We start from the raw sequence: 22,307 nt of genomic DNA on the forward strand, positions 1-22,307 counted from the left end.
TTGGTGATGACTGATGAGTATAACTTCCCTGTGGCTTCTTCCGCAGAGATGTTCTTCCTCTAGTCTCCGTTTTTTTAAAAAATGAAAAATTCAAGTTCTATTTTTATGTCCGAAGATGACTTGTAAGGGTTTTTTTTGGGATAATCGTTTTATTTTGAAGTAGTCTATTTGTGAAGTTCTTCAAGGTCAGCCTATATTCATTGTGTGACAAGTGTCTCCTAACAGTTCCTTAATTAACAGTATCATAAAATCCTCTGTAATCATTGTCAGTTATTATCAATTCATATTTCTAAATGAAAAGATATCTTAAAATGCTTTTTTTAAATTGATAAAACATTCTTTTTATATTTGTATTTGCATGGAGATTCTAAAGTTCATGTGAATATACAAAGTTTCGAAAAAAAAACAACTAAAAATACGCTTTATCTTTTTTGGGACCCGATTCAGATTTTTTTCATATTGAAATTGGTCAAGGACATTTTAAGAAGTATTAAATCACAACAAAATTTGAGAGATTCTAAAGACTTTTTAAACTTTTGATGGTACACATGCGATTTGAGATCGCTGTTTTCACATCTTGTACCGTAAATTGGGTAGATGGATATTTTGGCAGTCATTGTTCAAGAAGTATGGATTGTTCTGCCCTAAAGCGGAATTGTGGGCCGTTAAGCACTTGGGAAAAGTGGTTTTTTTTCCAAATCCTCAGCAACTTCTCCTATTATATTCCCGTTTACATCACGGCAGGCTTCTATTTTGGATATTTTTATATCCTTGTGTAGATACATAGTTTTACATTATTTGAATGAAATTTTCTAATGTAACCCCTTGCCGTAACATCCCTCGATAGACTCGACCGCTTCTTTTGATTAATAAAACACAGACTCTGGATACTTTTATTGGGGAAAATTAGGTTTCTATTGCAAAGTTATAGGTCATTATAGATGGAAACCTTAAGCTACTAAAAAAAACCACCTTGGTCATACGGTAATATTCCTGTCATTGTTGTAACTATGCAACACATATGACAAAAGAGAATGAAAGCTGAGACTTGATTGGTTTTGACGGATGGTAAAGTATTGAGTTCTTTCTTTTTCTACCTTTACACCGAAATGCCAAAAACTCCTTTCTTTTCATTATTTTTCGTTTTTAAGTAATCATAATCACCAGATTTTTTTTTCTTCTTCTTTTTTTTTATAATTATTATGTAAAAAAAAAAAGTGTTTTCTTTTTTGTTTCTCTTCGGCCATTATAAAAAAAAAAATGTGTTTTGTCCTCGTTCTATCCATCGACTTTTTTTTTTTTTTTTTCCTTTCTTCTAAGGAACATTTCCCTTGAGCATTTTTTAGTCTCCCCACATATTATGTATTCACATCATCATCACATCATGCGGAGATGGTGGTGGGTGGGGATGTGTAAATTATTTTTTGTGAAATGTCCTTTTGTGTAGAAAAAGTGCTACACATATCACAACAGCAGTAGCAGCAGCAGCAGCTACAGAGCCTAGTAGTAGAGTAGATGGATGGATGGATGGATGGAAATCATGAACTAAAAATAAAATAGCTAGAGCATGGTGGTATACATTTGTATATTAATAGAAGAACTAGAAACAAAAGCCGGGTCTGTTTTTTTTTTCGTTTTTTTTTTCCTTTTTGTTCAAAGGATATAGATCAGCTTATGGAATATTGTAAGCAATACGATAAATAATATTCGGTTGAATGTTTTATTAAGTTAAATAGGTTAGCAGTTTTTAGAACATACAAAATGAACATGAAGAGATCCAAAGTGACCTACAAGAGGCAACTAAAACAGGATGGAGATTAAGAGGACTGACTACAGAATTAAAATAGCTTTTGAGGTTAAGTAGACGTTTTACATCTGCAATAAAGGCTGGCACCATATTGCTTTATTGTTGGAATGGACAAACTTCCGTTAAAAATAAAAAATAAAAATACACTTACACTAGGCGTTTTTTGTTTCTGGGTATTTTGTCTACTTAAAAACAGTTGATTTCTGTATTTTAAATATTAAAGAAAGTTAATATTATTACAGTTAGTCTGTTGTTTGCATTCCTTTTTTTTTGTAATTTCCTATAATCTTTGACTGAATGAATCTGAAAGGCTGACTTTTGCTGGAATACTGAAATGCTTATTAATATTTTTAAATTTTTTTTTAAATATGTACTTGAAATTCATTTGTCTAAAGGATTCTGGCCTTGAACAACAGGATTGAATTGTATCTAATTTTATTCAAGATAAAATTTCCCTGATCTCAATTTTTAGCAAGATTTACACTTATTTGGACATGCATTATACAGATTTTCGAATATATCAAGCCGCAAATCTTACTTGTTACCGCTTTAATAGTTTTCAATAACACTGGTCGGCAACGAAAATACAGCTTAAACCAAACCATACATTTCTAAAGGATTTTTGTGTGCTGATTCCGAAGTCAAAATTTCACTGGCACGACAAGTTTTCGAAATATTTAAATTTTAACAGGTCAAAAACGCATTTTGTTGGTACTTTTGGAGTTGAATTTCATCACTGTTAAATTTTTTGCAAAGCTACTTATGCAATCTCCAAAAGCCATATTTTATCGTATTAAATATTTTTATTTTTTTTTAAACTATTTTTTTTTTTGTATAGAAATGTTTGATATCTCAAAATCTTGGTAATTAAGGTAACTTATGGTTTTTTTTGAAGCAGATTTGAAGTAAATTCCAGTTTTGGACTCCTGAAGCAAAATATTACGGAAAATTATATATTTTAGATCAAACGTCAAAAAACATTTTCATTCAAGATTAGTTTTTGGGACTTTATAGCGAAAATAGTGATGAGCAGAGCTCAAAAACTAGACGTGATGGAATAAATCTGTTAACAGTTTTGAATTCAGCACACTCGTTCACCGTACAGAGTTCTTGCTTCCGACTTTTTTTTTGTTTTTTTTTGCCGACCAGTGTAATCAAGGGACACGGTATGGCCCAGCCAAGTTCTCTTTTACAACTTTGGTACTACACCCTCATTTATAGGAAATAACTCAGGCCATTTTCGACACCGCTTTAACTTCTATACCAAAAATACCAGATATTTCAAACTTCATATGTTCAGCTAGATAAGCAAAAAAAAAAACTCTTTACAAAATTTGAGTTACTTAAGATAAGTAGTTTCTGAGCTTTAAAAATCACAAAAACCATAACTGACTGACTAACTCACTGACCGATCATCAAAATTATGAAGAACTTCTCGTTATTGTAAAAAATTGTAATTTGGCACATTGATGGAACAAATTTAAGATTTTCCATTGAAAAGCATTGCAACGGTACAAATCAAAAACTTATGTTTTGGAAAATGCGTCATTGGAATTTATCAAGTCCTCGTCGTCGTATCGACAGTTTGGATGTCTTGGGCTACTGATTATATTTTCCATCAGTGGATTAGAACGAGTTTCAATAAAATTTAGACTCAAATTTATTTACCTACCAGATTTCCCGAAAATTATTAACAAAAATTAGCGTTGTGTTACCGTCATCGACTCGGAATTGCTGTAATGGGTTTTATTTACTTTGTAACGTTTTTCGATAGAATATTTTGCCATTATTAATAGTTTGGCAATTATTTTCAGAATGAAATTTCGAAATAATCAAGTCACAATGAGAAAAAACTTTAACATTTCTTGTGAACTTGATGATATCGTATTCGCATTCGTTCTTAAGTTTCAAGATTTAATTCTTAGATATCAGAGACGCCCTTCACAATAAAAACAATTTAGGCAACATAACTTTTACAACTGACTCATAAGATGTACAAAAAGTCGTATCGAACTTGTTATACATGCGAAACCCCATGAAGGAGCAATACTTAATGACTAAGAATTCTTAACCATTCTGGTGTGCGTGTAATAAATTTGTAAGAATCGAGCGTCTACAATCCGAGTCCGAACGACTCGAGCAGAGATGCACTTTTTCATCACAATGATACTTGCTCTTGGAGACTTTGTCAATTAAAAATTGAGGAAGCTAGGAACCTAACCCAGTCCTCTGGCATCATAGTTCATTACTCTAACTATCGCTAAATAAATAATCTCAACAAAAGAATCGTCATCATTTGACAAAAAAGTAACTAGGTACCAACTTTATAAACAAGACAGTTCAATCTTGTTAAGCTAGTCTTTTGCTAATACCAACTTAAACCATCCAGAGTGTGCAATACTCTTGCACCTCAAATATTTGCCGATCATAGAAAATCAAGATGATTTATGTATGTGTACAAAATGTGATGAAAACTTATTAAAAAACAAAACTCTCTGTAGTCAGAAATTGCAATTTTTTAGAATATACATAATTTGAAGAAAAGATAAAATACAGATATAGCTATAAAAGATTATGATAGCCTAAAACAAAGGAGATTTGTATTTTTGTCTGAATTTATAACATTTTTTTGATGTCACGTTGTTTTTTTTTTTTTTTTTGAAAAGATGGTCGATCTTTGAAAATTAATTTTGTGCTGTGAATCCCTGTTGTAAAATTGCACATAAGGTTTCTTAAATGACAACTGAGACCTCCGCCTCAATACCTAAGTTATAGGTATTCTTAAAAAAAATAATGAAGAACAACAACAAAAAAAAATATAAAACAGTATATGTTAATATTTTATACTTTCACAGTTGTTATATTATAAGATACAACAACGAAACAAAAAAAAAAGATCAGCTAACGAACCAAAAATAAAACAAAAAAAAACAAGAGGAAAAAAAAAAGAACCTTTTTACACACTGGTGGGATTGCGAAGGTAAGAGGTCGTCATCGTACATTGGGATATTTCAATTAAAAACTTGATACAAATTTAAATTTACAAATTAGTAAAAAAAAAAACATTTCAAGAGATTTAAAGCAGAAAAAGTACAAGAAAAATAGTCGACTATGACTAGTCAAATTCAAGAAAAATTTCTAACCAAAAAATGTAATGTTGGAGTCAAATTTTCTAAAAGAGACATACAAATATTTCAATAAAATCCTTAAAACCACAAACTTATAGGCGATATGGTGCGTTGCGTTGCTATGTAGTCGATTGTAATTAAATTTTTGGGATCGATACCTTGTTGTTTTGAATTATTAGAATAACAAAATTAAAATAAAAATAAATAAAATTAAAATAAAAATAAATAAAATTTAAATAAAAATAAAATAAAATTTAAATAAAAATAAAATAAAATTTAAATAAAAATAAAATAAAAATATAATAAAATTTAAATAAAAAAAAATCAAAATGAAAAAAAAAACGAAATAAAAAAAAAATCAAAATAAATAGATTTAAAAATAAAATAAAAAAATAAAATAAAAAATAAAATAAAATAAAATAAAATAAAATAAAATAAAATAAAAAAAAAAAATAAAAATAAAAATATAAATAAAAATAAAAATAAAAATAAAAAAAAAAAAAGAATACAAAAATAAAAATAAAAATAAAAAAAAAAAAGAATACAAAAATAAAAATAAAAATAAAAAAAAAAAAAGAATACAAAAATAAAAATAAAAATAAAAAAAAAAAGAATACAAAAATAAAAATAAAAAAAAAAGAATACAAAAATAAAAATAAAAAAAAAAGAATACAAAAATAAAAATAAAAAAAAAAGAATACAAAAATAAAAATAAAAAAAAAAAAGAATACAAAAATAAAAATAAAAAAAAAAGAATAAAAAAATAAAAATAAAAATAAAAAAAAAAATAAATACAAAATAAAATAATAACAAAATAAAAAATAAATAAAATAGTCACAAAATAAAAAATAAATAAAATAAAAACATAAAATTAAAAATAAATAAAATAGTAACAAAATAAAAAATAAATAAAATAAAAACATAAAATTAAAAAATAAATAAAATAGTAACAAAATAAAAAATAAATAAAATAAAAACATAAAATTAAAAAAATTTAAAAAAAAATTGAAAATTAAAAAAAATTGAAAATTAAAAAAAATTGAAAATTAAAAAAAATTAAAAATAAAAAAATGAAATAAAATAGAAAATAAAAAATAAAAAAAAAACAATACATTAATAACTGTAAATTCCTAGCCGTTCAAGAATTGCTTTGAATATGTGTCTTTATTGCACATATTGACATGAATGTATGTATGCATGGAAACTTAATGCATTAACTGCAGAATCAAATTAAATCAATATTTTAAAGCAAATGGCTTTGTTTGTTTCTTTTCTTTGCTTTTTGACTAAAATAAAAATGAAAACATTAAACGATTAAAAATTAAAAAAAAAAAAAAACTAAAAAAAAAAACAAGTTTAATCAAGTTTTTTTATTAAAATACACAACAGTGTAAGATGAACGTGTTGGGTTACCTGGATGTTTGTCTTACTAACTTCTTCTTCTGCACTAAGCGCATATAATAATTTTTTCGTTGTATTCCTTCGTTTGTCCGTCAGTTGGCCACACTATGAGGTAGAAATAAAAAAAAAGAGCAACATTAGCTCTCCGTGGTTGATAATGACAATACACATAAGTATCCAAGAGATAAGGCAGGCAGTCAGGCAGGCAGGCAGAGCACAGCTTGGAATATGTTTCATCTGACAGGTTTTGTTTTGCTACAAGTTGTAGATATTTTGGATAAATATTTCCTCTTAAATATTACTGCTTTTAAATATCTTTTCCCTCTTCTTCTCTCTTCGTGTATATGTATTTGCATAAACATTTTTTTTTTTTTTGTAAACTTTCGAGTTTTTGTAATTTTTGTTTGTCTTCTTTTTGTGTCATAAGCATGTATGAAGCTGACGCATCATTATTTTATTTATTTATTTTTTTTTTTGTGACTATTTGACAAGTTTTTTTTTGTTTTGTATGTATCATTTTTTATTAATTTTGTAATGAAAATTTAATAAATGTGTCAAATTCGAAGATATGCATTCTTTCAAAGCAGATTGGTTGGAATATAGGAAAAAACCTTTAATTTTTTTTTACTGAAAGTTGATAGGTAATACAAATTTGAAAATGTCTTAAGTACTAAAAGGAGTGCACGAAAAAAATATTTATAAATTTCCTTCTGAACTATTCCGAAAACGAAATTACAACTTTTTTGCTGTTCATTGAGGTTTTTGTCTATTCTGAACTGTTCTGAACTGTTCTAGTTTTCTGTTCATTGAAAATGTCTTTAATAGTTTTAAACAGAATTTTCTTTTCTTGCTTATGAGCCAAAACAGATTAGATTTGACTAAATTTACTTACATTTTCGTTCAATACAGTGCACGAAAAAAGATTAAAACCACATAACAATTTAAATGATGTGAATAAAACTTTTGTAAATTTCTTGGTTTTTTATTTTATTAAAGGTTTATTGCATTTAAATAAGAAAACGTTTTTTAAAGTTTTATTTTTGCCCTGAACTCAATGAAGTGCGAAATAAAGTTAGAATCTCTCTCTCTGTTATTGGTCTTAAAGTCATATTTTCTGAAAGATCATAATCAATATTTTGTCTACTTGCCTTTGGCATCATGTAATGTAATGATTCGTGGTAGTAGACTGTTCTAAAGCGACCTGATTATTTCTTGAGGATCTTTTGCCAGAGTGTTAATATGGCTTCCTTCGATTCTACTTTGTTGTTTTATTGTCGACCTTCCTTGTAGACTTCTCGAGTTAAAATCGACCAGAGATTTTCAATGATATCCATATAAGGTTATCGGACAGGCCAATTGGTGAAAATATTGATTCCAAGATGCTCAAAACCTGGCAACGTGAATTGCAGCGTTATCTTGTTTAAGTTGCCGGTTTAATCCAGCACGTTTGTACCGATGTGCTGGAAAATAAGATATCCTGATATTGTATTGCTTTCAATCTGGTGGTAATAAATGACAAAGGCATCTTTTTCACGTAACCAATAGCGCCTTAAAAACCATGACTGAACCTTCTCTAGATTGGCATTTACTCAAAATATTTTCTTCTGATCGTAGATCGTCAGTCAATGGTTTACCGCAACCTAATCGATTGATTTGAAGAACACAACTGAGTCGTAGGTCTTGTAAAACTGCACAAGCAAAATAAAAGAAAACAGCTTAAGTCATTCATTTCTCAATAAAACTTTACATTTAGCACAAAAAGTTGAGTGGTTAGATCTAAACTTATTTCGCACTTGCAGAGGCAAAATTTGAAAAGCTTGTAAGAAATTAATAACCTAATTTTAATAACTTTTTGTGGTAAAATCAACAACTTTTCAAGATAGTCATTCATTATTTCTAAAAATACTTTTGGGCATGGGCCATAACTCATGTTACATTCAGAAAAAATTTCTAATACATACAATTTTAATATAAATTGATACGAAAATACTTTCCATGAATGTAATATTCCTATTACTTTTATAATAATGTTAAACAATTTTTTTTTATTTTAACCATTTATGTTATAAGAAAATATGAATTTATTTTAGCAATTATGTCACTATTAGATTCATCTTGCTTTCTGTGGGCTTGTTTTTCCATCACTGTCATGTAGAATTCTTCAGTAGTTGCCGAGTTTATGCTTTAATAAAATATATAGTTTAAAAAAAACTAAAAATACGATTTTATCGCGACTTATTGGAAATGGTTAGATCAAAAAGCGCCGAGCACTTTGTTCAAACTTTATTGAAAAATACACGCAACAAAAATGCGCTCTACGCTTTTTGATCTAACCATTTCCAATAAGTCAATTAAATTATTTTATAGTTTTTAGTGCGTGATAAAGGCGTATTTTTAATTTTTTAAAATATATAATTTTATTTTTTACTTTTCTTTCGTTATCATGATTGAAAATAGGTTCAATTTGACATAGGTTGTATTAGCCCCCAAAGCCCCTCCCAGGGTCCGGGACACTTAAATTTTGTGTAGTCATCTGAGCTACATATATTTACAAAGTTTCATTTCGATACGGTAATTGGTAGTAGACCAAAATTGATTTAGGGTGATTCGACCCCCCAATGCCCCCCCCCCCCTCCCCCTAGGGTCCGGACCATTAAAATATTGTGTTGTCTTCCGAACTTCATACATGTACGAGGTTTCAGTTCAGTACGATAATTGAATCGTCATTTTTAAGAACGGAATCAGTCCACCTTTTTTCGAAATTGACTTTTTGATGCAAATGTTATCATTAGGCGTAGACAAATCTTCTAAAATGAAAAAAAAAAACAAAAAATATTTTGGGTGTCGAAGTTACAGGGCTTGATCCAGGATTTCAGGCAACTGATTATGTTCAAGGGTTATAAGGGAAGATAAAACCGCGGAGTGCTATTAAATGAGGGCTGAAATTAAAGATAGGGGTGCAAAAGCCCCTTTTTTGTTTTTTTTTTTAAATATATCTCGTAAAGAAAGCATAATTTTGATAAATTGATTTTAAAAATTGTTGTACAGAATCAAATTTAATATCGGAAATATGTTTTTTTTTTTCAAAATTGAAAAAAAAAAATCATACCAAAACAGTCTAAAAATAAAACACGAAAAAAGTCAAGAAAAGCGATTTTTGAGTTTTTTTGCTTTTTTAACGGTCATATAGTCATAGTTTTTTATTACAAAATTAACCGAAGAATGACCATTCGAACATATCTTTATTTTCCCATTTTTTGTTTTACTCAAGTAAAAAACAGACCATAACAAATTTTTTTTGTTTTACTATGTATAACACTTTTTTGTTTTGATTACTCAAACTCTATCAATAGTTAATCTATTGCTATCAATAAAACTTTTGTTTTAAATAAATTATATGTTTATTTCATTCAAAATTTGGCTTTTGAGTGAAATTTCAAACCGTAAGTTTTAAGAACGGAATAAGTCCAACGTTTTTAAACCGTTATACCTGTCTATCGGAAACCGGTAGACATGAAATTTTAACCTCCTTCGACTCAAATCCACATAATCTTTATTTTATCTCATGGTCAAACATCTGAAAACAGTAAAATATAGAAGCTATTCAGTTTTTTTGCGTTTTCCCAACAATTTTGCAAAATGGACTTATTCCGTTCTTACAACTGACGATTCAATTGAGAGTGGGTCAAAATTTAGTTCCAAGATTTTATTACATTATTGTTTGTTAGTTACAAGCTTACAAGTGAATCTAATAACTAATACTCCAAAAACTAATAGTAACAAAAAAAACCTGCATAATTTGTTCACATTTCGTGTTCACTTTTTCATGTAATTACCCTTCTGGTTCAACACTTTTTTCGTGCACTGTGTATTGTTATATACATAGAAAATGAAAATAATTCATTATCATTGTATATTCAGTTTTTATGAAAAAATTAAAATTTGTCTGGCTTTATTAACCGGCATTTCACAGCAATATCGTGTACTCAAATTGTGACATTTTTTTTTTTGTAAATTTTGTTTAAAAATACCATAAATTTAATTTATTAAGAGTGTCACCTTAGCGAGTAAAAAATGTTCCTTCATAATAATCTACATCAAACTAATGCTCGTCTTGATACAGGTGTCTAAATGAAATGCTTTTATGTATTCATCTAGCTCACTAAGTTTGCAAAATATTGCCTTTGATGACAATTTTCGCAAATTTAGAACAAAAGTCTTGTACGCAAGTCCAAGAGTAGCAACTGTTGATGAAAAATCGTGTATCCTTATATCGAATCTAAAAAAAAAAAAATATATAACACTTTTTTAAAATCATCTTTTTATATTCTATCAAAATGCTTTCGATGATGCTTTGCTGCAGCATGAAAAGAGTCTCCCATCTACAAATAAATTTGTGGTTCTTGTTGTTGCTTAAACAACGAAAAATTAAATTAGTGTGTTTTGTTGCTGCATGAGAACGATTCATCGATGTCACTGAGTCAGGTTTATTCACAAATTTTCTTAAAGATTTTTACAAAAAAAAAAAAAAATTCAATCAAAATAGTCGAAAAATAAATAAAAACATGTTTTGGAAAGAAGAAGGCAATAATAAACAATATTATGAGGAGAAATTAATTTTCTTACTTCTTTGTTTTGTTTTTATTTCTGGTAGTGTCAGCCACTTTTGTTATTATTAATAAATTATTCATTATACATCTTAACTCTGTAGATTGATATGGCTAAGTTCTAGAGGTTTACATTTCGAGACGAAATTGGAAATGATTTTTTCTCTTTTTAAATAATCTGAAATTAATTTTGTTTCGACGAAACGACCATTTTCTAAAAAGTTGTTTAACATACACATATTTCCATGAAAATCAGACGTTTATCATCATCGCCACAGGCAAAATGAAAAGTCCTTTTTTTTTGTGGATGATGACGGTTTTCCAAACAACCTACCCTTCTCAAAAAAAAAAAGAGTGCACGAAAAGTACACACGCTTCGAGAAGCATCACATTGTGTATCGTTTTTAATGTTTGTCAAACGTGTATATCTTCAACAGCTGAGACAAAAAAAAAAATACTTTTGTTCAGAGCCAAGTATTTTTTTTTTTTTTTTACTAAATAGAAAATGAAATCTTTTTAAGCTCATGTGGATTCAAAAAAAAATATCCACCAGCATCTCCACCTCTCTCTAAGGACAACTCTTATAAGACGATGATAATGATAATAGGGGGAGGGTTTGGGATTGGAAGGGTTAAAGAAAAGTGCAGCTCATGTGTGAAGGATGTGCATTAAAGTTGACGGCAAAATGAGAGAGAGATCACTTGTAAGGTGGGGTTGTATAAGGGGTAGCATAGTGCTTATGCTTGCCTCAGAAAAAACGTATTGTTTTTGATTTCTAGTTTTGTATTTTAAGAAGCAAGTAATATAGTCGGCCCTCAATCTATACGTCCTAAATAATAAATATTCGTATGCTTTGTTTTCAATTGGAATATATCCAGGGCGGTGACACTCTCTTCTTAGACTAGAAATTCACATGCAATTTATGTCGCATGACAGTTTAGTCGCGAAAAATAGAACACACAAGTTTGAATTTGGAGAACATACATGGTTTTTGCATTTATGTTTGTTCGTTCGCATTTAAATCCCTGCATTCTATTTTTTTTTTTGGTCGCTCGGAAAAAAACACACTACTTGATATATCTGGAATTATAATCAGAACATGTATGTATGGAAACGGCCGCTCTGAGCTCTTTTCATAACGTCTAATTGAAACAATCTATAGGTGTGAAACCACACTATCAAAAAATCGGCAGGACCATTTTTAAACATAACACACGGTTCATTGAATTGCGTTTTAAAGAAATCTATTGTTACACCGTTTGTGTGGCTTTTTGAAACATTTTGTTGAAACTGGGGCATCCAATCTCGGATCCAATCCGGGATCCCAATCAATTCCGAGAGCCCGCGTCAATTTCTCTGTATACGATCCTTCGATACTGACTGTTGACACCAACAATGTTATAAAAAACGCCAAATGAGATTTGTTTGGACTTTTGGGATATGACCAAAAGTCAACAATTCCCACCCACAAGATTGTTATTAAATAGTTTGTCCGAGTCAAAACTAACTTTACTTTTTTAATATTTTTATACCCTCTTTTTTTTGTGCATCATGATTTTTCAAAATATTAATAGAATACCAAAATGTGTAACCTTGAACCCCTCTCCTTTCTAAAGCTCACAGATCTATACTCAGGGATTGGACGTCACCATTGCCATACTTATGTTAATCATCGAATATTTCTGAATTTGGATTCGAGTTTAGCACACCGAAAACTTTTAGAAAAACAAGTGCAATCAATAGATCATCAGGCTACAACAGTTTATTAATGAAAATACCTAAGATTCGAAACCCTTCAGAAAGATTAATTATATTGTCGTTAAAAAAAGAAAGGCTTTTAACACACAGCCTTGCTTAACACCAGAATTCGTTCCAAACCAATGCGAAAAGACTGGTGCACCCGAAACTTCTGCTTTTGTGTCTGTATACATAAGGGTGGTCCATTTTTTTTTGGATTTAACATTTCCGTTGTTCCTCACCTAAAAACTTGTTCCATTATTTTTTTTTTGTACTAAACATGTAAAGTATCAGCTTTTTAGCTGAGGTGGAACTGGGCGCTCAACAAGTTCAAAGTTTTTGATTAGATACTGTTCTAGGCACATGCCCATTTCCGAAAAATTGATTTTTTTGAATTTTTTTTTTTTTATTAATAAAAAATGAGTTATTCAACGCGAAAGAAAGAAAGAATTTGTTCAATTGGCAGTCAAAATCTTGTGGGCTAATCATTTTTAAGCCAAATTCCAACTGTAAGTCAAGTCCTATTACGGTATCATCAGAAAATAAATGTTACAAAATCTGATACTTTAAAACTAATGAGCGCTCATGACCTAAGAGGGCTAGCTTTAGCCAGCATTATGTTGGTATTGATATGTCTAGCAATATAATAGAAGTAATGATTTATATAGTTTATTTTTTTTTTACCTTGTAACGTGGACTTGCAGGAATCTTGTTCAAACACCTAGATAGATCTAACGCATATAAAAAGCAGCTTTAAAATCCACAAATAATGCGTAGATTTTTTCGTTATGCCATAGGAGTTAGAAAAGGGGATCAAAAATTTAGTAGTTATTTGAGCTCTTCCCCTGGAGCTTTTCCAGTTTTTGCTATTTTTATTTGTAATTTGTTATTTCAAATCTTTTCAATTAAATTAACATTTATTTATTTTCTTATTTTCTTTTTGCAGATGCGCGTTTTAAACTCAATTGTCAATGTGTTAATATTGCACATTTAAATTAAAAAAAAAATAGTTCTACAACACACTTGAAATAAAAAAAAGCCTCTAACTATGTAGAGCCAAACATTTAATGGCAAAATAAGCAGAAAAATCTTATTAAAATCTAAAATACTCTCAAAATATGCATCTAAAATTAAGAATTTTCAAAGGAAATTCATTGCCACAAATAGGCACTGTTATTGAATCCATTATCACCAATATTACAACTATTATTACAAGCAGCTCCAAATTTAGCTTCGTCACGAAGGCATTTCTTCAACGAAGTAAAACTGTGATTCCTTGGCAATCAACATCTTTAATGACAGCATCATCATATAAAAAGATTGTTATGCAACGAGAAAAATAATTTAAAAAAAAAATGTCGTTTTGCTTAACTTAAGTTTAGATAAAGCATACATAAAAATACAATACAAGAGTAACAATTCTAGCAGTTAAAATAAAAGCAAACAAGAAAAACAAAACAAAATAAAATAAAAAAAACTTGAACAAAAATGTCGATTATTAAAATCAACTGTGATCTTAACAATTATTATAGTACTACTAGTGGTATAAGTCAGCGAAGAGATGTTGCTAAAAAACGCCTCAGACTGTTGGTGGTGAAGAAGAAAAAGGACGACGATGATGATGAGAATCCCAATGTTGCCACAACAGCAACTTCTTCAGCGTTACCAAACTTCAGAATACAATCCATAATACAGGATGATGATAAAAATCAACTTGCAACAACAACAAGAACAACAACAATAACATCCGAAACAGTAAGAGAAGTGACCCCGCGTCTTCAGCCATTATTAATTGCCGCCACTACTGGTTTACCCAATGACCGAAATCCCCAATCATCAACGCCATCATTACTACTATCATCCGCACCATCGTCGTCGATGTCAATGTCGATATCAAAAACAAAAAACGAATTTGCAACAGCAAAAATTCGCAGGAGCAAATTTAAAAATTCATTAAATTTGAAAATTTCAAAGTATTTAGGAAAATATTTAACGTTGAACTTTTTCTTCATAATATTTATCCTTATCGAATTGTATGCGGTGCGGCCGGTATGTGGATTGCTAGTTGTTGATCCCATCAGCTTAGATGGCGTTGCAAATTCAAATAGTGATATTGTCAGCAGCAGCAGTAGCAGTAGTGGAATAAGTAATCATCATCATCATTCTCACAACAGTAGTAGTAGCAACAGTAATAATAACAACAATGCAGGAGGAGGTGGAGGTGGAGGTGGCCATTATTTAGATAAATTAGACAATTTGGAACGCAGCGTGGCAGCAGTATTGATAAAAGTTGCATATGGTACAACATCCACAACAAAACGTAGCATACCCGATAATAGCTATGTACCGAGTCTAACAACTATTGCAACACCGCCATTAACAACTTTGCGGTAATTTGTTTTTTTTGTATTAATTGTATTAAAATTTAATGTTTTTTTTTTTATTCAATTGTAGGTATTTAGAAAAATCAGCACATCAACAGCAAATCAATTTACATCATCGGAATTATGAATTAGATCTGGAACGGGATCATGCTCTTCCGACATCAGCTCCAAATGCCGATATCTTAAAAAGCAATAGTAATCCCACTTATCCAAATCCCAACAGACATCATAATCATGATCGTGATAGGCATCGACATTTATTAAACTCAACACCATCACCATCGCGTAAGTTGATTATATTTTATATTCTTACTGTTTTAAAACAACAACAAAAAAAAAAAGTGTCAGCATACAAAAAAATATTTTCAGTTCTATTTATGTAATTTGTTCTATCTTCTTTATACCTTTTATAACATTTACTTGGAAAGTCAAAACAAGATTACCTACAGCATGGAAATTTGGCAATTCCTTTGGCAGCTCTATTTTTAAAAATAGTTGTATATTTCTACTACAAAATTCGATTAAATTCGATTGGCCCGCTGACCAATGTTGCCATGAAAGTGTCTTGCCGTTTTAAATTGTAACTCATTTTTCGATCTACGAGGAGTTGCATTGAAAAGAAGTTAATACTTCTGTAACGATTTATGGCTTTAACGGAACTGCCTCAGCTAAACGGTGGTTGATAAAAATTAAATTTCGATATCTTATTACTTAATTAAGAAATGTTTTGAAAGCCGAGAATGGTCCTAACCTTTATTAAATGAAATCTAATTACAAAATTCCATTAAAAAGTTGGCCAGTTTTCCTATAAACTAGGTTTAAAAATCCCAAATCTATCGATTGATAGTTGTAAATCACAAAAAGGCTGATATATGTACATCAAATTTGTTTCTAATAAGTCTATTAAAAAAAGATAATAAAAACTTCCTGTAAACAAAAACATCGTAAGCGCCATGTCGCTTATGATAATTTGGCAGGAAGGGCTCGATATTTTATTTTCTTCCCCATTCACTTCTTGAGTAAAGAGAGAATCTTTAAAACTAATTCACTTAGCCAACAAACGAGACCGAATTCTCGTCAGTAATAAAAAAAAAACATAAAGTTATGTTAACTTAGCCATTTAAAAACAAAACTTTTCACTTAAGTCAAGATGGGTTTGTTTTGTGTTTCATATTTTAGTTTTCAAAGTTTCCTTGAATCTGTTACATGCGAGAGGTTGTGTTATTTGAAAAATATATTTCATCTCTTGTATTGCTAAGTGCGCGTTCTTAGCTGTCGGCTGCCGGATATGCCTGAAATAATCTTCATTTTTTGATAAAACCTCCAAATCGGTTACCCGGTCATTACCTGTCTGTGAAATTGGCCAAATATCATCGTTTTTTTCGCATTATCAAAACAAAAGTTGCTGCTTTTTCCGATATGGTTTATTTTTATTGTTTAACATATATTATAAAAAAAAAAACGTCAAATTCCTTTTTCTATTTTATTTTTTTTTTTTATTTATAATCAATCTACTCAAGTACCAAACATACTAAAAAAGAGCCAACCAACAATTCCAATGTATCCTGGAGATATGCCATCATATTCACCACCAGCACGATCATTCTTTACACCGCCATTGCCGCCAGAATATCAAAATCCATTTGCTGATAAGCCCACATTACGTGGCACAAATAACGAAGGTGTAATTGTTAATACAGGAACTTACATCAATCGACGTCCAATTCCACCACCTAGTTTAATGCCTGGACACGAACGAATACCATTTAGACCACCTGATTTGGGTGGTGGCGTTGGTGGTGGTTCAATAGCTATTCCAAGTAATCCAATTGGTAGTGGTGATTTCCCAGCCACTAGTCACAAGCCACAACAGCTACCATTGGACCAAGAGGGACAGCGTAAAAAGGCATTGAATACACCATCGCAGAAAGGTGGAAATAATCGTTTGGGCAATGGTGTTGATATTTATGGTGATGGTGTGGTTAATACAGTACCATTATCTGAGATAAGCGATGCAATTCATAACCCCAGACAAGAACATCTACCCAGCATAAGGCGAATTTTATCCGGTTCGAATGGTCGAAAGGAAGATATTCCAGAGGTACTATTGAAACAAGTTACCTCGAGACCAGCTTATAATCCACAGCCACCATCGTCGCCGGTGGTTGTTGTGCAGACTTCTCCGGAGAATATGCCTGATGATAATCGAGGTGGAAACAGCCAAAATCCGAATATAAATCAGAGTAAGAATTTCGACTTGGCAGGGGGTGGCGTTGGAAGTGATAGTAGTGATGACATTGAAGATTCCAATGAACCCGATGATCTCGGTCAAGATCAAGATGAACCGAAAACACAACCCAAAATCAAAATGAGTACTAAGTCGACAGATACACCAAATTCCGGTGGTAAGTAATTTAGTAATAAATAAGTATTATTTCATTCAACATTCAAATAAAAATGTAATTTAATTTTTGTGTCCGTTTGTACAGGTGGTGGTAGTAAACAACAATCACAACAGAAGCAACATCACCTCCATCAAAATGGCCAGTCCTCATCATCATCGTCATCATCGACTTCATCGACAACAGTATCTTCAGCAACAGCTTCATCATCTTCTTCGTCCTCGTCGTCATCATCGACAAAACACAACACAGCCACCTGGTCAGTGGCATGGAATATCCATGTCTACCTGTCGGTAATTCTCTTCACCATCTTAGGCGTCTATTCAATATTTAAAATGATCTTTTATAATAAGCTTACTCATCTCTTTAGTCAATCCTATTTCATTTGCATCCATTTGATTTTGATAATTATTTGTAGTTCGCGTATTTTCTACTTGTGCTATGATGCATACAACATTCATTCGACATTTCATATATTCGTCTCAGAAATTTTGCTCAATTTACCGGCAACTTTTTTGACAATTTCATTTTCAGTTTTAATATTATTTTTACTGATTAAGAGTCTCAATCATAAGAATAATCGTTATTCCGCTCTGATTCGGCCACTGACTGTGGTTGTTGGCAGTGGCGTTCATGTCGTCCTCTGCATTACACTACATTATGTCGAAAGCTACACAACCAGTCACAGCCAACAATTTTACTATCAGCAACTTTATCGCAATGGGCTGTATCATCGAGTGGCAAACACCAACAATATGGTATTACAACAGCATCATTTACAACAGCCTTTACTGCATCACCATCATCAGCTGACCATTCCGCCGCCTCCACCACCCAGGGTACTCTCGCTTATATGTCAGATCATTTATATTTTTATATGTCTCAGCCTGGGACTATTGTACTTGTACATTTATCGAATTTTGAAGAGAATTCTTCGAAGCAAAAGCCAAAATTATATTCATGGATTTCAAAATCTCTCTTATGCGATTCATATAACAATTGCAACGGCATTGTTGTTTGTGTTGTTGGCAGCCTTGCAGATATTTGGTGCCATAAGTATTTCAACAACACGTCCGCTAATCACATCATCATCTGACATGGACTGGTTGCAGTGGGGCTATCAGTTTTCATTGCGTTTAATAGAAATCGCCATAATCACCTTAATGTCGTGGGTGGCTGGTTTAAAAACTAGTGGTGGCGGTGGCGGAGCTGGTGTTGGCGTCGGCGGAATGGCTCCAGGTGGTGGTGGTATGCAGCGTGAAAAAAATGCTGACAGTGGTCACAATGTGGCCGGCTTTTTCTTGCCTTGCACATCGAGTTCTAGCCAAGAACAATTTGAAACAGACTATCCAGCAATTTGCAACGCCAACACAAATTTGCATACGTATACACTTCGTACGGGCAAGCCCATATACGATGACACATTTGCGTTAAATTCTCTAGGCGGTCAAGGGTCGATGGGTGGTGGCTCACAACGCAACGATTTTCAGCTGCAATCAACAAATAATTTTGTGCGTCCTTATGATACAGGATCCTTGCAGTCAGGTAGCGGCATTGGCAGCCACATGCACTCACGGCAGCAGATCGATGCCCAGAGTGGCCACCATTCTGATTTTCTAACTGAAACACAAACCGATCATTATGAGAATCCGAATTTTGAGTTGCGATCAACAGGTAATCGAGTTTCTGACCAGCATCAGTATTCAGACAATTGTTATTCAGAACCATTGAATGGCGGTGGCAGCAGCACAAGCGGCTACGACTTCTCCAATTTTGAGAGACCAAAATTCGGCGGTGGAATTCGTGAGGGCAATGTCCCAGCCGATATGATGCTTGACAGACCTATGTCTAGGAACAATGATCGCACTTCGAATTCGAGCCGAAACCACCATCGCGCGAATTTGGATCGAACGAATTATGAAAATCCCGAACGAAGAAGTTCAAATTCAACACATTCCTGCACAAGTGCACGTTATGCAACTTATAACTCGTTCGATCGTCATGGTGTTGTGCGAAAAAGTGGAACATTGAACAATATTGGTGGTATAATAACCGGTCGAAATGGCAGCTCTTCATCAGCTGCTTCGTCTTCGTCACGTCCGTCAGGTGTACAGACGCTAAGCACAGCAAATCATCATCCTCGAGGTGGTGTTATCAATGGTTCGGCACGCATCTTGCGAACAGGTGTTGGCGGTGCGGCCGAACTAATGATGATCGATCCTAACCATTCGTCGCATAACCACCATCAACGTGATTCGTCCGATGACCAGCGGGAAATGCCATCTCATCCTCATCGTGGCGGTGGTGGAGGTGCACCAATAAAAGCCTTGAATTATTACCGCGATTGTCAATTGGAACGAAGCAATAGTGCCGCAATGCAGCAGTATATCTTACAATCTGACGACGACATGGTGATTGGTAGTAATGCAGAGCGTACGAATTTGATAAACAGCAGTGGTTCGCGGAGCGGTGGAGGGGTTGATGGTATGGGCATGAATATGGGCATTGGCCCATCGGGGGGAGGCAGTGGCAATGGGGGTGGCGGTGGCTGTTCATCCTCTGGGATAACAAGTAGCACCAGTGGGGGTAATTTAACAGACAATGGCAGCGCTAATCTAGTTACTGGCGATCGTGGCAACAATAACTGTGGTACCGGCACAACTGGCAGCTCAGGTATGGGCAGCAGCAGTGGCGAAAGTGCCAATAGTGGTAGTATGTTAGTTGCCGAACATGGATTTGTTCGTTTTCGAGCATTAGATGATATAAATAATGCTCAAGGTGTTGGCATTCATAATGCATCAATTAGAACAACAAAGACTGGTGGCGGCAGGAGTAAAGAAAAGCAGCGTTATGCTAGTAATACATAGTCGGAGTTAGTAGTTTTTAGTTACTAGTTTTAGGGATATTTTATTAATTTTTTTATTTCTTTTTTTTTACACACACATTTTTTGTATGAAATCATTGTTTCATTTCTTTCTTTTTTTACAGAGGAATACTTTTTTATTTGTTGATATAATATTTTTATTTATAAAAAAAATATGAGATCATTTGGTAGTGTAGACGGTCGGATTATGTGAAACAAGATACAAAATTAATAGAGATACTGATTTTATTATTCGATTAATTTTCTGTACATGTTTAAGGTGCATGTTATTTTAAAGACATAAAAAAAGCAATATTGTTTGAACATCATAACAATTGGCGATAGCTAACTGTGTTATATTTTTAGAGACAAGATTATCAGTTTTCCCCCAAATTATGCAAGGTTTTAAACCTTTATTTAATTTTCATTGAAATCTAATTCCAACTGTAAGTGTTGTCAAAGTCCCGCATGGATATATATACATTTTATGCTCCTTATCAAAACAAATACTTTTATCATCAGAATTAAATTTAAGAAAAATTAGATGACAATCAATCAAAATCGATAAAACAAGAAATTTTGTGCAGTTGTGATTGAATTTGAAAAAAAACTGCATATAGTTATTTGTACCTTAAAATGGAAGTTGTTTCATGGAAAGATTTTTATCCAAACCAATATGCTTTCATATCCAAATCTTATTGTAAGTTTTTTTTCTTCCATTACAGCTCTTAAAGCAACATTTGAGGCGAATTGCTTCACATTTTAAAAACAAAACTTGAAATATAAACAATTGTGCTTCTTCGTGTTGGAAAATATTAATTGTCTTCCATTTGAAGGCGATATTTTTCTTTGCCAAAACACTGAGTAACTTTAGAGCTATCAATTGAATATGCTAATTTGTCATGTCATTGTTTTAACAATAGAAAATTGCTTGAAGGAATTACAACAATTTCAATTTATGTAGTGTCCATTGATCATTGGTCTTGTTTTTGAGCACTTTAGAAGACCAAAATTGTCAATTCAGACTCACAAAGGCTTAGTTTTTCAATGCAAGGATAAATTTAAACTTGCCAAAATTGATTATTTAACTAAAGTTAGGATGAAGAGGTGCTTTTGATTTTTTATTGATAGTGTTTTGTTTTTGTTTCTTTCCTTTTCTTATTCCATATGCATCCTTAACTGAAAAAAAAAACTACTTGAGTCTTGGGACTAGAATTATTTGGCAGGATTAACTAACTGAGTAAGCTCAAGACTGAAAAATTAGCCCTAAATGGAAAAAATAATGAAAAATCATAATACAAGATTCCTCTCACATAAGAAAGTACCCCCCAAAAAAAAGCATCTTTCGAACTCGTTCATATACGTCGTCTTCATTATAGATAAAATCGTATTTTATTTTTAATTAGTACCTATATATTGTAAATAAAATGTATATAACTGCCATTAAAAAATAACATTATATAAATTTTATTTTAATTTACATTTTACAAAAAAAAAAAAAAGGAAATCGTATCTATAAAAATCTCTTGCTTAAATTTGTTTCGCGCGAATGCAGTGTTAAAAAAAAAAGAATGTTATAACAAAAAATAAACCTATCATTGCAGTATTAACCGCCACAAAAAAAAAAACCGTTATGGAATAATATACATACGTCCACCTACAGTAAAGTAAAATGTAATAAAAATTATTTCTAAAAGAAACTAACAAACAAAAAAAGTGAGACAGGGAAGACAGAGAAATGTTCATAAAATAAAATCATCCAAGGGTGGACATAAACATTATTATGAGGTAAAAAAAAAACAAAAAACAAAAAAGGTAAAAAAAAATAAACGAACTGATTAGTTAAGGCATCACCGGTATTATTGTTTTGTATATTTTCCGTTGATTTTCGAATACAAAAATGCACATTAAAACAAAAAACAAAAACACAAATGGATGCAATTGACTTATATTTTATTTTGTATTTATCGAAAAAGAA

The 22,307-nt window shown here is 31.5% G+C and overlaps 1 protein-coding gene across 1 annotated transcript in view; it reads left to right on the forward strand.

The window, feature by feature from the left end:
* LOC129920473 (uncharacterized) overlaps positions 1-21,836 on the forward strand; it is a 33,360-nt gene extending 11,524 nt beyond the window's left edge. Inside the window, exons 2-5 of the mRNA XM_056001685.1 lie at positions 13,627-15,070; positions 15,135-15,349; positions 16,585-17,469; positions 17,554-21,836. Coding sequence (XP_055857660.1) covers positions 14,169-15,070; positions 15,135-15,349; positions 16,585-17,469; positions 17,554-20,333 — 4,782 coding nt within the window. The 5' untranslated portion in view covers positions 13,627-14,168 and the 3' untranslated portion in view covers positions 20,334-21,836. The remainder of the gene's footprint in view (positions 1-13,626; positions 15,071-15,134; positions 15,350-16,584; positions 17,470-17,553) is intronic.
* Positions 21,837-22,307: the final 471 nt, after the last annotated feature.

The sequence above is a fragment of the Episyrphus balteatus genome, chromosome X (genome assembly GCF_945859705.1).
Source record: "Episyrphus balteatus chromosome X, idEpiBalt1.1, whole genome shotgun sequence".
Taxonomy (NCBI): domain Eukaryota; kingdom Metazoa; phylum Arthropoda; class Insecta; order Diptera; family Syrphidae; genus Episyrphus; species Episyrphus balteatus.